The following is a 16,777-nucleotide window of genomic DNA, read 5'->3' on the forward strand; positions in this document are numbered from 1 at the left end:
AGTGATCCAGTCGCAGAAAATGTGAGAGGTTAGAAAACGAAGCTTAAAGTTTATTCCCTCGTTTATGGCATCTTCGCTTTCGCTTTGGTCAAAGAAATGCGGCACTGAAATCAAAGAAATTACCTCACAATTTTTGACGACCACACTTCTAAAAAGCCTAATTTATAAATTTGTACTCAATATTTTGCTTTAATTTTTCGTCACGAAACTAGACTTCAGGGCTAGGAATGAAAATAATTCTAGAAATCAAAAATTTTCATCAAATCGACCAGCTTAACAAGAGCACAAGTCGGCCTGGCTGGTCCGTGGTCTTGCGGCTAAAAATAGCGCTAAGCGAGACAGGAGATCGGGGACACGACGCTGTCCCCACTTTTCGCGCAGCGCGACACGTACGTATGTCAGCAGACGATGAGCGCATGTCTGCTCCGACGAAACAACGCCAGCACTTCCCCTCACTACTGTCCCGAAGTAAAATCATTCCGGCTAGTGCAGAGTGTCAAAACTTGTTTTATTCAATGCCTAGCGCATAAATAAACGGCAGGAACGCTTTCTACATGTTTACTACTAACCATATATACAATACACAGTGGCAAACTATTTCTCTTTATAGGCCGCACGTGGACAACGCGAGCTCGTGTACTTCGACAAATTACTAAGTTGGAAGCATCGACCATTACTATGATTCGCATGAAACTGTAAACGCGCCTACAAGCCTTGAAAACCCGCGCACAACACCTATCCGCGACGCCACTCCCCGACCTATTGCCTACCACGAGCTCGCTAGCGACTGCAGCGCCACCTCGTTTGTTTACAAACATGCAGGAGGTCCATACAGCTTTCTCAGAAACTTAGCAGTTAAAGAAAAATTCGTCCTGGCCCGGGGTTCGAACCCGGGACCACTGCTTCACCAGAGCAGTCGCTCTACCAACTGAGCTGTCCGGGACGGCACGCTTATGGTAGGGCGAGAGCGAATTGAATTTCTCTAAACATTTGACCAACACTGTTCCCACTTCGAGTTATTAATCAATTAATTCACTCTCACCCTACCGTAAGCTTGCCGTCCCGGTCAGCTCAATTGGTAGAGCAACTGCTCTGGTGAAATGGTGGTCCCAGGTTCGAACCCCGGACCAGGAAGAATTTTTCTTTAGCTATGAAGTTTCTAAAAAAGCTGTATAGCTTTCCTTTGTAGCCGTGTAGCTGTGCATGGGCGGATGCCAATGAGTATTAACGTATAAACACGTGTAACGGCTGCACTTTTTTTTTCCAGATTCGAGGGTCAATTTTCAGGATGTGGCCCCTACAAGCGATGTACGAAAAAAAAATTTCTTTAAGTAAAAACACACTAATCAGGGCATGAGCAGCATTTATTCTACATTCAGTCGTCACTCGCAGAGTTCTCAGACTCCGAGCTGGTGCTGTGCTCTGGTGCACACTCATCCCACAAGCAGTCGCGCAGCGTGTCCGCTGCCAACACGTAGCCGCTGTTCCACGCTTCCATCACTTAGCTGAGCAGCTCTTCTTCCAGTTCGGGGAACTTGCACGGCTTGCCTCGGAAAGCGCGCTTTTTTTGGCTTGTGTTCCTCAATGCATCCTTCTGGTTGCACCATTGTCGGCCACACGCTTGCCGTGTTCGACAGCAAACTCCCAGCCATGTAGCTATTAAGGTATTATTAAGGCAGCTATTAAGGAAGCTATTAAGGCAGCACACGAAATCCACAACTATGGTGCTGGAGCTGGTGACACTGATGCCGATATGGATAGCAGGAGCTCGCAGCAGAGGAAAAAGCTGACGATGGTGATGAGCCGCAGCCTCAGGCGCCATCCGTGGGCGGCACCAGGAAACTCCTGTGCGCATGTGTCTCCTCCGCGGTAAAGTGCACTGTTGCTCGCAGCTGGAGCTGGTCGCGGAGGCCATGGCACGTGCATTTAGAAGGCTATTCCGGCGTGGGTCTTGGAAAATTTGGGTGCGGCCCTTACATGGGTATTATTTTTTTTTTTGCATTTCCTTTGGGAAAACAGGGTGCGGCTCTCACAGGCGTTTATAGGGTACTCCCTTATTGGTAGTTTCACTTAGGATGTAATTGCATGAAATCCCCAACTCAGCTTCCATTAAACCTCACGCATTTGGTGCCCACTGATGACGTAGTAGCTTATCACAAATGCCTCAATTGGTCACATTTCAGTAAAGGCAAACGTAGAAATGCTCATGTAAATGCAACTAAACTCGGGCACAGCAGTGGCCGCCATGCCGCCACTTTTTTCCTGGCGGCTTCATGTTTAGTGCTGCACAGTTGTCTGCTTATTCGCCCCTTTTTGCCCTTCCGTACTCCTCACGGAGCTTTCACTGCCCTCTCATCCTTCTCAACGGCCCGAGCCGTTTCTTTTCTATCTGTAGCAAGCAACTATTTCATGCCAGCGCATGCTGCGCATTTCACCTTGATGGTCCAAGGTTGTCGAGAAATTGTCTTCTCCCCACAGCTCAATAGCCTGGTGCGTGGGTTAGCTGTGGGTATCTCAAACAGGTGCAAAAAAACTTTGCCCTGTGTTCATAGCTTGGTTTGGAATGTATTACACTAGGTGCTTTCCGAAGCACATGATTCGGGGGAAAAATTTGCTTTATATTCATGAAAATATGGTAACACTGCTTTCAACAAGTGCCAGTAACGTCACTCCTGGAGCTTCATAAAAGTATGCGAGCGAGTTGCTGCCAGAGCTGCAGCGTTTGATATGTTAGCTTGCTTGAACAGAGGAGGTGCAAGCGTGTCAAGTTATTAGCATAAATGCCCTATTTTACCTTGCAAAAGATTTCAGACGATTAAATTAGACATTTCTATCATTCTATTATTTCTACTAATGTCCACAAACACAACATCATCACAAAAAAAAGAGAATGTGGCTGCTAACTCACGGTTCCACGAAATGTGCTAAAATCTGCGATTTTTTGTGGAATAGAGGAAAACTAGGGGCCTGCTGTGTGTGGCATGAAGGTTACATTTAGAGACAGGAAATGGTAGCTGTGTGTGTATATGAGGATTACATTTAGAGACAGGAAATGGTAGCGAGTTGGGTTTTGTTGATTTGGGCATTCTGGGCAGAGAAGTTGCAAAGTTAGTGTATCACAGGAAAGCTTGCGATTTAGACCCTTCAGCAGCATCCTTAAACACTGTAGCATGCTTTCTTCTTCAGTGCTGCATTACCTATTCATGTCCCTGGATGGGAACCATTAAATCAGCCGTAGCGAGTTTTACTGCTTGTCTGATGGACCAGTACACTGGTGTTATAGATCAAACTGCCAATTATGTCTTTCTTGGCAGCCCATCAGAACCGCCACAGCTGACACGGCCCAAAAGCAGTCAACTGCTGAACAAGGCCATCAGTGCAGACGACGCACCACCTCGCCGGATCCTGACATCAACTGAGCTCATGGTCCAGACCGAGCCGTCTTCACCAACGACATCAGAAAGCACCACCGCTTCTGAGCCACTCCTGCTTCCACGACCGCCGCTCACATCCACGTCTTCCCTAGAGCGACGCAAAAAAGCGGGCAACATTTTGGTGAATGCACTGAAAGGCAACTTCTCTGGCGCCATCGTTGATGAAGAGAACTCTACAGACTCAAACTCAACAGCTGACGACGACAGCTTAAAAGAAAAGAAGAAGACAAAGGCATCCTCTATCTTCCAGCCACTCAGGAAGAAAAAGCCGAAGGCGTTGTGATTGTGGAGGAAAGAACTGACCCTGTTCCTTGTATTCCCAACTCGGCATACTCCCACTGGGTAGTTTAGCTGCCGAGTAGTGTCAGCAGTGATCCGCCTGTATTTCCATTTGTTGCTTTTTCTTTGCCCAACTTTGCCAGTGTGTCACTGAGCACAAAGTGTTCAGCAGGATTTCTTGCGGCTCTGCTTTATTTCTGCCTCACCTGTAGGTTTGTTGCAGGGCAACACAGCTTTGTTTATATCCAAGCTGTTGTGGTGTTGTTCAAAAGGAGGCCATGAAGGTCTGCAAAGTTGCAAGAGAGTGGTCCCTGTGCTTGCAACTGTGCATCATTAATGCAGTTCATAAGTACCTTGTTTCATTTTCCTTCATGCTTTAATCAGCATGTGCTGTGCAAAGCACAGTGGGAGTGAATGAAAGTTGTCGTGTTTTTGGCCTCTTTTGTTATCAGCCATGGTTTTTTATTACTGTGTGGCTGCACACATCCCTATGTCTGTCCCGTGTTTTTTTTATTCCTTCCCTATGTGCCTTCTTTTTTTCTTTCATTGTTTTGAGAGCCACTTTCCTTTGTTATTTTATACATCTGCATTTCTGGAAGGCACGGATTATTATATATACATATACTTTTTTTGCAACATCTCTTGGCAACAAAGATGCGACTTGCACGTGAAGTACTGTATTTTTCTAACTTATATTTTTTGATATGGCATGTGAACTGTATTGTTTGTGCTAGAAGCCATTATCTGAAGGTGTTGGCATGCACATTTTAGAGTTTTTGTTCATTCTTTTGCACTGTGTTTGGTATCGTTCTGGTGCAGTCATTTGGACAAACAGTTTATGACTGATAGGATTGGCTTTTCTTTGGTGTTCTTGGTTGTAGATTTTTGAATTAGTGAGCACTTGCACAGTGACTGAATAAGCAAATGGAATGCTCTCTCTTGAGTAGACCATTTTGAACTTTGATTTGTGAGCATTTTTCTATCAGGAATTTTTTTGTGAACACCTTTTTAAGCATGAAATATTTTTTCCTGCTTTTTGTGTGCTTCTTTTGCTGGCATTGTATGCTTTTTTAGTTTTAAGTTGATATCCCGGCTTTTCTGCCTCTTTATAAGCCAAGTGCACCATATGTAGGCCACTTTTTTGTAGTCAAGCTCGCTAAGAATATTTGTGGGGTTAGGCAATTCACTGCCCTTAATAAAGTATTTGAGCTGGAATGCTGGCACGAAAATAATGGCTGTTCGCTGCATGTACGGTTAGGCTACAGCACTGGCTCCCTGCTGTCTTCTGAATGCAAGGACTTGTGATAGCTGTTGAATCAAAGCAGTTTACCACCCACCAGAAACTGTAATCTTTTTCTCAAGAGTTCAATGAGGTGTTAGCTTTGTGGTCGTCATGCTCAGCCGTTAAGTTTAACTGCTTCAAAATTTAGCAGTGTTATTGCATGTTAACTTTGGATCTATGACGTTCTTTGGTTGTTACTAGAGTAGCCACATATGTAAAACTGGGTATTAGCCTTATAACCACATATACATGGCATAAAGCTCTATCATCTCTTGGATAAAACTTGATGAGCTTAACATTACTGAGTAGAAAAAATAGCATCACTATTATTGCTTGCTAGAGAGAATGTAAGACCAGTGTGTGCAAGTTGCCCAATTTCTAATGGATTTGTGTTGTCGTTGTCCGTGAAGATAACCAGCATTTTCTGTGTTGTATGCATGTTTTGGTGCACTTCGATTGTTTAGATTTTTTCGTTGGAGAGTTTTATTTTCTGCGATTTTGAATGTTGTCGGTCTGCCATGATCTGTAATCATTCGTTCGTAACCTGCGATGTGAGTGAGTGTTGCTTCCACTCTGTCCCCTTGCTTCAAGCCATTTGAATGTACGCTATGCTTTAGACTTGGAGGATGAGCATTGCACTTGGTGTGGTGCCGGATGCACTGCTTCACGATCTGTGATATCGGCTGAGGGATCTCTTTCTGAGAGCTTTGTGTCATACATACGCAATACAGGATGGATGTCGCCATTAATGCAATCTTGAACCATAATCGCGCTCATTGCTTCTCTGGAAAGGGTAATACTAGAACTGTTGTGCATGTCACTTCAAGCAAGCCAGGGGCTCCTCAGGAGCATTTGTTTTCTTGTGCTTTTGTCGCCAAACTTAAATCTGTGTTTCAGCCATGCACATATAGGCTCTGCAGCTTTTAAGGGCAACTGCACCGCTTTTTGAAAATTCTGCAGTACTCCAGGAATCGAATCTGTGTAGGCTGTAGGTAAAGTGTTTTTCTGCACTAGCATTAAAATGTTGACATAATTGATGATCAAATTGCAGGCTTGCAAAAAATGCTAGATGCGATGTCACCAACGGTAAGATTTCAAATTTCTGCTGCTGTCTGCCACACCCAGCTATGCTTCGTTGTGTGCTCCCAAACAACTCTCAGTGGGCATTGCCTTCAGTGGTGTTGGTTTTCTTCCTTTAAAGCAAGCATTTATGCGTCTGAAATGTACCTGTATTGTAAATTAAGTCATTATGCACTCCCTATTTGGCGCTGTGGAAAAGCTTGAAGGCTGTAGGGATTTGAATCTGCGATTCGTCACCATTTGAAATGCTTGCCCAAAAGGACTTCGCATGCTTTACCTGCAAGTTTCACACATTCAACCCGTTTAAGCTTGTCAAATTCTAAAACCTGTGCAGTTGCCCTTTAAGTGCACTACACGGCAGAAAAAGAATGCCTGGTCAGAGGCACAGTTTTTGTTACCCTTTGCATTTATTTGACCTTGGCATTTAAGGGCATGCCAACGCAAGAAGGCTGCGAGTGTTTGAAGCTTTGCTGCAAGATATGGCAGAATAGGTGTTGTGCAGCCGTGTTTTGAGGCGGGGCGCATACAAGATCTGCTGATTGAATTTGTGTTTTAACCTTTGTTGTTAACTGTTAGATTTGTAAAGTTCTTAAATTATCAACACCTTTGTAATGAATTTCAGACATGTAGTTAATTGATGCAGTCTTCTTTTTTGAAAGCTGTACATGGGATAGCTTTGCTCAGCAGGTGAAGTGAAGGCTGCGAGCATCTTGCCGCCTCACCACCGCGTCTGCATTTTGTTTGCACAGTACACCAATATAATATTCCTTGGCACTGAGTGCTTTTACTTGTATGGGATGCCAATCAGCCCCCCTAGGTCTAGACATTTGGTCACTCCAGAAGCGATGATTAGGTGGTTCCGAAGTGTGCATGTCCATAAGCACAGCCTACTGCTCACACTTGGCAACAGGTCCTGAACAAAACAAACACCCAATCAATTTTGCTTCTCCGGTGCACCAGGAGCTTCTGCATAAGTATTGTGTTGCACATAAAAGTGAAGACCTGTATCATCTGTATTAATTAACCTGCAATATGTTTGCTATGCCAGTCATGGTCTTGCTGAGTAATGTTGCTCCTTTACAGCCGAAGCCTTTGGCCTTCTATTTGGTGTGTGAACTCTGTCTAGCATAGAGCTTGTTTAGAATGGCTGTTGTTGCAGCCAGCTTCTGCAGAGCAATTACAGGGTGAGGGTAAAGAAGTTTACTAAACTTTTATCTTCGTTTACACAGTGTGCTATTTTGTCACTGGATACAAAATGGCTGATGGAATAAGTGGTGTGCTGCTGCGAAATAAAGTCAATCCTTTGTCTTTTTCATTGGCGGCATTATTCATGAAATTGAGGTTTAGTATGCGTTGCAGTGACACCTAAGCTTTTTCGCTGTGCAGGATTAAAAAGGCAATTGGGGAAAAAAAATGCGTAGCGCTAAACATGCTTCTAGTGCTGCAAGACTGTAGTCAATAAAAGAAGGTACCACTATCTGTAAAAGGTAATAAAACTCTGCTATAGTCGGATACAACTCAAGAACGAAGCAGCTTTTCCCCGTCAAAAGAAGCCCCTTCCAGCCAATGGCATTGGCAGATTCTCGAGCCTGCTGCGCGACAATGCAGGGAGTGGCCGATAAACGGGGATAGTCCCCTCCTTCCATGGTCGGGGATAGTCCCTTTCCTGTATTGTCGCGCTAGCAGGATCATGAGAATCGGCCGACGGCATTGGCTTGAATGGGGTCCTTTGACGGGGAAAAGCTACTTTGTTCTTGAGTTGTGACTATATATAGGTGCCTCTGCATTTAGAGCGAGAGCTCTGCTCCTCACGGCAGAACTTTAGATTGCGATGTGGATGAGAAAATGACCTTCAGTGCCTCACAAGGTCAAACCGAACTTAACTGCATGGTGGTATGACCCAAGCAATAGTAGTATGACCATTGGGTACTTGACCTTGACATTCGATTTGAGATTGTGGGCACCACATTGACAATGACCTTCAGTGCCTCGCAAGGTCAAACCGAATGTTGGTATGGCCCAAGTTATGGTAGTATGACCATGTGATCATATGACTACGACCGTTGGGTACGTGACCTTGATATTTGATTTGAGGCAGTGGAGACCAGGCTCAACAGCTTTCGCTCGTATAACTAGCCTCAAGCCACTTTGAACCCCAGCCATTTCTTGTGTTCAATTTCTTCAAAACGTTCCTGCCAACCCTTAGGCAGTGCTCATTTAGAGGTAAATCTGGCTTAATAAACAATTTACGGCAGATAAAAGTCGGTCCCAAATGACCTGTGCTTGTGCCAGTTCTCCCTCTGGTATACTCGTTACTTTTACATACGCACCCATCATCCGAAGGTCGTGCATAAAACAGATGGCAACTTCACGAACGGGATTAATTGTCACTGTCATTCTATGCGCTGACACTGCTAAGTTCAAACTGGGTTGCACCACGACGGCCAGGATTGGGTGCGCGGGGATCCAGGCGGCTGTGGTTAAACGCTAGCCGAACGCCCTGCGACTACTGATAAAACCCAGCCGCGGCGGCCGAGTTTCGATGGAGGAGAAACGCAAAACACGTGCGCCTATGCGTTGTGCGCTTCGGCGCTTCTAGCTCGCTCCCCCTGCAACCTTTCTCTCATTACCACTTAACCCTACCTTAATTCATTCAGTGGTTAATAATAATAATGTAATAATTTTATTTAGCATTCTTGGTGGGTGGCTCAGGCATGCATGGTTAGCAAAAAGCAATACTGCCCATACCACGTAGGCTTGCTGATCCTGACCCTGACCTAGAGCACTAATCTGAGCTGAAGTAACCAGGTTCGAACCTGGCCGCGTTTGCGAAACGCAAAACGCGCCCATGTTTTATGCGACGTCTGTGCACGTTAAAGATTACTGCACCTTTCATTTCCGGAAAAACCTTTGTTTTTTTTTCTGTTGTCCACCGAGTGTTTTTTTTTACTCCCTCCTCTATCGATTCCCTTACGGCGCGGTTCAGGTGCACGCTTCCATACTGCGTCTTTTCACTTACACGCGCCGACACTTGTGTACCCCGCCTCGGTGGATCGGTGATTAGAGCGCTCGGCTGCTGATCCGGTGCACCCGGGTTCGAACCCGACCACGGCGGCCGTGTTTCGATGGAAGCAAAAAGCTAAGGCGCCCGTGTGCTGTGCGATGTCAGTGCACATTAAAGATCTCCAGGTGGTCGAAATTATTCCGGAGCCCTCCACTACGGCACCTAGCTCTTTACACCTTTCTTAGTCCCTCCTTTAGCCTTACCCTCAGGTGTCCGCCGATATGTGAGACAGACACTGCGCCATTTACTTTCCACAAGACACCAATGTTTAATTTTCAACACCCGTGAACATTTTTTTGTCACGGTTCTTGCAGCGGTAACAACCAAGCAGCGAGTGAAAGCATTTGGGGAGGGAGCACGGAAAGGAGAGGGAACCAAATCATTTAGCCATGCGTTTCGCGAACGAGGGGATCCGACCTAGGCGACACCTGTTGATACCTTCGGTAACTGTATCCTGTAAAGGAGGCGCTGCCCTGTGCCAGACATGGCTAGGTGGCTTGAGCCACCGCCCGATGTAAAGGGTTCAGCCGTATCCATCCATCCATCCATGCCCAATCGACTGATGCACAAGACTGCCGCAGCGTGTGCTTGCTACCTGCTACCTGTCCATTCGTAGTTGACAGGTTGACTGGCTAATAGCTGCTTCTGTTGCGTGGGCTTGTTGAGACGTGTACTGCCACTGTGAAAATTATGTCAATTCATGCGATTCGTGTCACCGCAACGCTTCACCTATGACGATCGGTGAGTGAACGGACGGACTTGTTTCCGTTACCATGCGTAGCGGCGGTCATTGCGTCGCTGTGTGAAAGTGCGCTTGGTGAAAGTGGCCAGTGCTGCATTAGCGGCCGCAACATTTTTGAACGCTGACTAGCCCAGCGATTAATCGAGTGTGCTGACATCTGCGCTGTGTTCGGCGTCGGGGGTGTGTGGTGCACTGTGTTATGTAAAATATCACTTTCACTTCAGGGCGCCTTTTTGTGTTGTGAATCATGCTTATTTGGAGCTGTCCTTCACCCCTTTTCACCAGGGCGCTTCAGTAACCTCCAAAGTGCAGTGCCCATTGTATAGCTCCAACAAAGGCAGGTTCACTTGGGTTCACCGTGGAGTCGTGGGCCGTTCAGACCGCGGCGAGGTAAATGTGTGTGGATTTCACACGTGTGCAATCGAAAAAACGCCGTTGTGGACATTAGCAGAACAACATCTGCGAAGCCATTCACTGCGTCAACTGCAGGAGCTCATTTATGTCTGTTTCAGATTACATTTGTGCGCCTAAAATGTTGCTGAGTTAAGGAAGCTGAGGCTCGAAACAGGACAACACGCACATGCTCGCATGACATTTACAGCCCGGCAACCCCGCTTCAGATAATACTATCTGACAATATTATCTGATTCAATTTCTATAGAAAAACACAAATAGGCGAGGTTTGTCATATAATAGCAACTGCATGGGAGCACAAACATGAGTGACACAACTTCGAAAGTTTTATTGATATCAAGGTGGCTGAACTCTACAATGCGACCATTCAGCTGATTTTCTGGTGTAGTACTTGCGCTGCCATGCCTGTTATTTGCTTCATTAGTATCTTGCATTGTTGTTGGTGTTGGTAGTAACAAAATAAATATTGTGTCAACTAATTATTTAACAGTTCTAGGTTTGCATGTGGCTAATATATCCCCAGTAACTTAAGTGTCTTGCGCAGGTGCTCGGGCTGTTAATTTTTATGCTTTACTGAGCTTTATTGGTCTTCATATATTTTCATCACAAGTCTTGGAGTCGGGGCTATAAATGTATTGAATGACTAGGCACTGTATATAACAACACTCTTGTCAGAAAAGCAGCAGGGGAAAGGCTGATAGATAAGAGAAGGGTTTCTTATCTACTTTGCTGGCCACAGTCAGGACTGATGCCGTTATGTGGTAATTTGCCATTCCAGGTGATGCATATTTCTCCACACACAAACGTTTTCACTATACTCCATTTCATACATCATGTGCAATCCTATCAAGGCTAGCATTCTTGTTCGCACTGCTAACATCTGCGATCAAAAAGTAGTGCGTCCATTGCCTAAGCAAAAAGTATTTAACTACTTTGCCTGCAGGCTTATTACGTCATACATTTTTCGTGAGCTTGACTAAATGCGTTCTCATTGCTGACAAAAAGCTGTCCTTTTCTCATGCCTTAGACCATTCAGCCGCAGCACAAGCGTGTAGTAACGAGTCTCCCTTTATTTTCTCATGCGGACTACTACTGTACCTTTCATAGCACTGCACCTAATGTACAGTATAGTGATGTAAAGTATAGTTGCACCTTAAACTGCTTCATCATTCTGTAGAAGTTATACATTGTCATTCAGTATGTTCTGTGATAGTTGACCTGTATCCAATTATTTTTTTGTTCATTTTATTCTTTAACATTATTTTGGTGCTGATTTCTTGTACATGTTTTTAAAAATTTATGATTTCTCAATTTAGCACTGCATTGTGAGTACATGTTCTAAGCACTGCCTACTGCCTGTTCAGAATGGAAAACATTTGTTATACTGATATTTAGTGAGAAAGGTTGCAGAGAAAGCTTTAGCGTTTATGCGCTATATATTGATGCGACAGGAATTTATCTATAGCTTTCACGGTAAGGCATCTGTCTTGCCCGGTCCATAAGATTAGGCTTTATTTTTTAAATAGTTGTTTTGGTTGGCTCTGTGTGCTAGTACATTTTTTCAGAGCAGTTCCCTGCAGGTCTTGACATGACACTTCTGATGCAGCATTCATTTTGTTTTATCCATTTGGTTTTTGGTTTTTGCTATGTGCGAGGTGGTACTGGAGCACATTTTCATTGCTTTTCTCATCGTCGCAGGAAATCATCGACTGTATGCTGTAGCAAATAAACATTATTACAAAGAGGACAGGCACATACTTTCCATGAGGATATGCATGGATCAACTACATGTCAGTAACCAGCACCTGTGTAACAGTAAAGTACCATTTGCCCATCTGAGAACACAACAGATGTGGTAGATTTAATTAAAGCGAAGCAGTTACTCCGACCAGCTTCTCGTGAAACTATAGGGGGTATTCACGTTATCATGGGGCCGTTTCGGTGTACATTGTGCGGCTTCAGCGATGGTGGCTGGAGCAGGTGGCAACAAGCTGTTTAGACACGCATGTGGCCTTTCACCTTGCTCTATGCATACTTAAATGGTGGCCGATGCGACTTGAATGCTTGCCACCTAGCACACGATAGTGTAGAGCAAATGCCTAGTATGCCACCCCACACTGGGTAGGGGAACAAAAGGAGGAAGCAGAGTGCATTGTACTAACTTCATGTATTCACAGTTTTACCATGTTCACAGTTGTACTTTTATATTTTCATTCCTGTGATGTTCTTCATGTATGTACTATAGGTGTGGCCAAAATATTATGGAGTGCACTTTGGCATTTGAAATTTTCTCATGTGTTTTGTAAAGAAAATATAATGGTTTCTTGTGTCGTGTGGAAGCGCACCAGTGGCATGTGCTAATATATGTAAAAGTATTTCCTAACTTTCATTAGGTAAGGCATGACTAGAGTCTGATAGCTAAAGTGTGCTCCGTATTATTATGGCCGTGACTGTCCATGTGTATGTTAATGGAGAGGGCTGATTTCTTCTGCACCTAAACTTAAATCAAAAGGAAGTAACGTTTATTTTTAATTTGCAAGCTGTACCATCTATGCTCTGTGCGAGCTTGAAACTTAACATCAGAATAGAGGGAATGCCTGTGTAGCTTCTCTGAAAAGCTGGTTTCGAAACACGATCGTTACGCTACTAAATACTTACCTGTATAATCTGTGATCTCTATCTATATACAGGCATCCAGCTTATTAAATTAGTTTTTAGTTTTCCATTAACCATCATAAAGTAGGTTAGATTGGGTACCGCAGCGGTGGTCTGGTGGCTTGAGCATCCACCACACATGGGGAGGTGCAGAGTTTGATCCCCGGTACTGCTGGGTATCCACCAGTGATACAGTGGATACAAGCTTTCCCTTAGCTTGGCGCTCGGCTTGTCTGGGGTGAAATGCTTGAGAAATGTGTGTTTGACCCCACCTTGAGTAGATAAAAACACCTTGTGCCCTTGCTCCATAAAAGGTCATCATTATCATAATAATAACCAGATTAGTTGTTAGTCAGATGCATAAGTGGAGCTGACGTGTGCATACTTATTAGTGTGACCATTTTGAGTGAATGTGACCTACTTGTGTTGTTGCAACACGACTGTTATTCCAGGCACCTACATTAAAAGAAAGTATGCTGTTTGTTCCTTGTCTTGCAGCAGATCAAGTGCCAAAAAGCATTATGCATGAATTGGACACTGCTGAGAAGATATGTCTCAAAAAGCATCGAGACTCTATTGTCGCAGATGTGGAGGCCAAGTTTGTGCTACCCCACTTTGAACAAGCAGGCATCTTTTCTAAGGAGGAGTCTGCAGATGTCCTGAGACAGGTAATAACTGCATTTATGGGCTGATTCTGGCATGTGAGCCCTTGCACTGGGCTGAGTGCTGCTTAATATGCATACTTGCTCGGTTTTTTTGTAAACTGTGGATAAAGTGAGGTTCTTTCAAGTTACATTATTTAAACATCAGTTCCTGGTGCTCTCGTTTAGCTGGTGTGGCTTCTGAGCTAAGCAGATGTCACAATGGCACAAATGATACTTATTTGACCATTCCTGCTACAATTATATGAAATTCTACTAGAAGAACACTGTGCTGATGCCTGACTTCAATGCCAAAGCTTATTCAACTAAGTCAGGAATATTTTTTCTCGCTGTTAATTTCTGAAAGCATATTTAAGTGGCAGTCAGAAGTATCCACATCTTGAGTTACAGGAAACTCTAGCAAATGTGAATGAAATTTTGGTGCTCTCAACTTTACACAGTTGTTTACCTTGTGGCTTAAAAGCGTTGGAACAAAATTAGTTTGGTACAAGCTTTCCCCTGGCCTGATGCTAGGCTTCTTTGGGGGGAAACACTTGGAAAATGGGCCTTTGACCCTGCCTTGTGTAGATGTCAACGCCTTGTCCATGGCAATTTTTGGCCAAAGCTGCCATTGTGCCATTAAAACTTATTACCATCATACATTTGAGTACAATTGGGAGCATGAAGCTTCGAGCACAAGCCTTGTAGGACTTTTTAGTGCACACCTTTTCAAGTTTGTGTGCTTGGGTTGTCTGAATCACATTGAAATGCCAGCATAGTAATTACATTATCATTGTGCAGTGCTAGTAACTAGCAGTGGGGGTAATATATGCCTGCATGCCTGGATGACAAAAAGATGTGTTGCTTTGGCAGTTTTTTTTCATGCAGGGATTGTGTGTTGAAAAGTTTAGTAGGAATCCGTTCCTGTTGTTGCAATTAACCTGTTTGGTTTTGCCTGGTATCATCTCAAGTTTTTTGTGTCGTGGATAATAAAGTCATGAAAAATTATAAAAACTGCTAGAACGCTTTTGATAATTATTTTCATTCTGTCTTTGCTTGGGGTGGTTGTGTTGTCCTTTCTGTTACTAATAGAAATTCAAAATTCAAAAAGCAGTGGCTGTTTGGCTGCTCAGCCCAAAGTCGCAGAATCAGATCCCGGCCACAGTGATCACATTTCAATAGAGGTGGAAGTGAAAAAAACGCCCATGTGCTGTGCAATAGCAGGGCATGCAAAAGAACCTAGAGTGGTCAAAATTAATCCAGTGCCCTCCATTATGATGTCTCTTATAGCCCGACGTACCTTATCATAAATTTATACTCGTGATGCTTCCACCCCGCTTTGAAGGCATTTTGAACCTGGACGCATATGCAAATTTCAATCCCTTTGCTGAAGCAGCAGAAGCAGAAGCAGTTACGGTGCTCAGTTTCAACATAAAGTGCACTTGAGCAGTGACACCGTCTGCATTCATGTCCCTTGGCTGTAGAAAACTTAAACCTCACAGCAGTTGCATAAACTGCCTTTTCGAATTAAAACCATGAAACACTCAAGAACAAAATGATATGAGTTGATAAAATCGTCACCACAATTCTGGTAAAATACACCTGGAAATCTATTTCTCTTCATTAAGGAAAAGAAACAATTGTGTGGTCACTGCTTTTTAAAAACCGCATCTGCTGTGCAGTCATGGTGACATCACATTGCCTTGCTGTGTCATGTTCAAAAGAATGAGTGGTGGTTCCAGAGGTGGCATGAATTTGAGAGTATGACTTAGTGCAGGCCTGTCTGCAGGGGGCTGGAGGCCAAACAGCAAGGAATAGGGTTGCTAAATCAAGTGTATGCACATGTCGCTCTTTGCAGCTAGTCTGGTGATGCTTTGCACTGCATCTAGGCATCTTATTATCTTGCGCTGCTTGAACAATCGATAAGCTCTTCCAAGGATAACTCCTCATTAGAGTATTGAGCTTGCTGTTTTATTTAGACGATGAACAAATCTTATGGCCAAGCTGCTATGCCTTATTCCTTTCTTGTACGCTGCTTCTTGAAGGCTTCCAGATATCTTGTCTGTATATTTGATAAGACCTAACTGCGGTGTCCTTCCCTATATCTAGGAACTTGGAGAAACTCCTTCTAGTCTTTCATTCAGACAACAGACAATGCTTAGCTAACAACAGGCCCGTTTTCTTAACATTGTACTCTGGTAAAACTCTCAACACAGGCTTCATAAGCATGTTATAAACTTTTAAAATACATTCTCTACTGTCGGCTGTCCAGCATGGTTACAGGCCGGGTTTCAGTACGGTGCCTCTACTGAGTATGCGCACCGTATATACACCGTATTTACACGATTGTAAGTCGACCGATTTTTTAAAATTTGAAAATCCGAAGTGGGGGGGGGGGGTTGACTTACAATCGAAACGAAAACATCGCACTATAAGTAAAGGCGAGACAAACGAGATATCAGGCATGCTACAGCGTGGTTGCATTTTGGCTGCGCGGCTCCCTCGCATTGCTCTCGGTGCTGGCTTTGAGCAGCTGTTATGTCAACGCGCAGAGCTGGCATACCCTCCCCGTGCGCGCGAGCGGCAACCGATGGCGGCTATCGATAAACAGCGAACTGGCACTTCACACGTGGCTGCTGACTGCGGTCGCTGATAAGCGGCAGCAGCCCAATAACGCAATCGCGTTCTACGGAAAGCTCAAGCGTCCAACAAGTTTTCTGTTTACTTTCAAATGTGCACTCGGCGCTCAAAGGAGCATTGATAGTTGGTGGAAGGGCAGCTGTTCCATTCGAGGCGGCACCTCCAGTCGGAACGGCAGCGGTTCCGGGGAGTGTTGATAGCCGACGGAAAAGCCGACATCACATCATTCACGCGTAGTTTCTCTTTGGCTCTTACGCATTTCACTCCTGCCGGCCCCGTTTCACAAGTTTTTGAATGTAGTGCTTCGTCAGTCATTTGTGCTGCAGGTCCGGCAAGCGACCGGCACTCGTTCACTGCTGCATTCAAGATGGCTGCCATTTTTTACGCGGAAGAAACGAACAGCCGCGCGCCGGGTCGCAAGTTCGACGTTCGCAACGGGTGATACAGGTGTGGCAGCTGCAGCGAGGAAAATTTTCAGCTATTCCATGAGATGTCGTGATGTGGCTGTTTGCGAAGTGCGTGATTTTGCTGGACGACGACGTTAGA

General features: G+C 44.6%; 2 protein-coding genes and 1 non-coding gene across 22 annotated transcripts in view; 2 read left to right on the plus strand and 1 right to left on the minus strand.

Annotated features, from left to right (window-relative positions):
* Stim (stromal interaction molecule) overlaps positions 1–7,390 on the plus strand; it is a 32,983-nt gene extending 25,593 nt beyond the window's left edge. For 12 of the 18 annotated variants that reach the window (XM_077662452.1, XM_077662453.1, XM_077662458.1 and 9 more), the window contains one exon: positions 3,315–7,390. In XM_077662452.1, the coding sequence (XP_077518578.1) occupies positions 3,315–3,717 (403 nt within the window). In that variant the 3' untranslated portion in view covers positions 3,718–7,390. The remainder of the gene's footprint in view (positions 1–3,314) is intronic. The other 6 variants (XM_077662464.1, XM_077662466.1, XM_077662468.1 and 3 more) reach the window with 1 other exon arrangement.
* On the minus strand, positions 869–944 carry TRNAT-GGU (transfer RNA threonine (anticodon GGU)). Its single transcript has one exon. It is a non-coding gene; the product is annotated as a tRNA-Thr (tRNA).
* Positions 7,391–9,595: 2,205 nt separating the features above from the next.
* LOC144128779 (apoptotic protease-activating factor 1-like) overlaps positions 9,596–16,777 on the plus strand; it is a 101,627-nt gene continuing 94,445 nt past the window's right edge. Inside the window, exons 1-2 of one of the 3 annotated variants that reach the window (XM_077662471.1) lie at positions 9,596–9,880; positions 13,449–13,618. In XM_077662471.1, the coding sequence (XP_077518597.1) occupies positions 9,871–9,880; positions 13,449–13,618 (180 nt within the window). In that variant the 5' untranslated portion in view covers positions 9,596–9,870. Of the gene's footprint in view, positions 9,881–10,136; positions 10,272–13,448; positions 13,619–16,777 lie in introns of those variants that run through there. The other 2 variants (XM_077662472.1, XM_077662473.1) reach the window with 2 other exon arrangements.

Source organism: Amblyomma americanum, chromosome 4 (assembly GCF_052857255.1).
Source record: "Amblyomma americanum isolate KBUSLIRL-KWMA chromosome 4, ASM5285725v1, whole genome shotgun sequence".
Taxonomy (NCBI): Eukaryota; Metazoa; Arthropoda; class Arachnida; order Ixodida; family Ixodidae; genus Amblyomma; species Amblyomma americanum.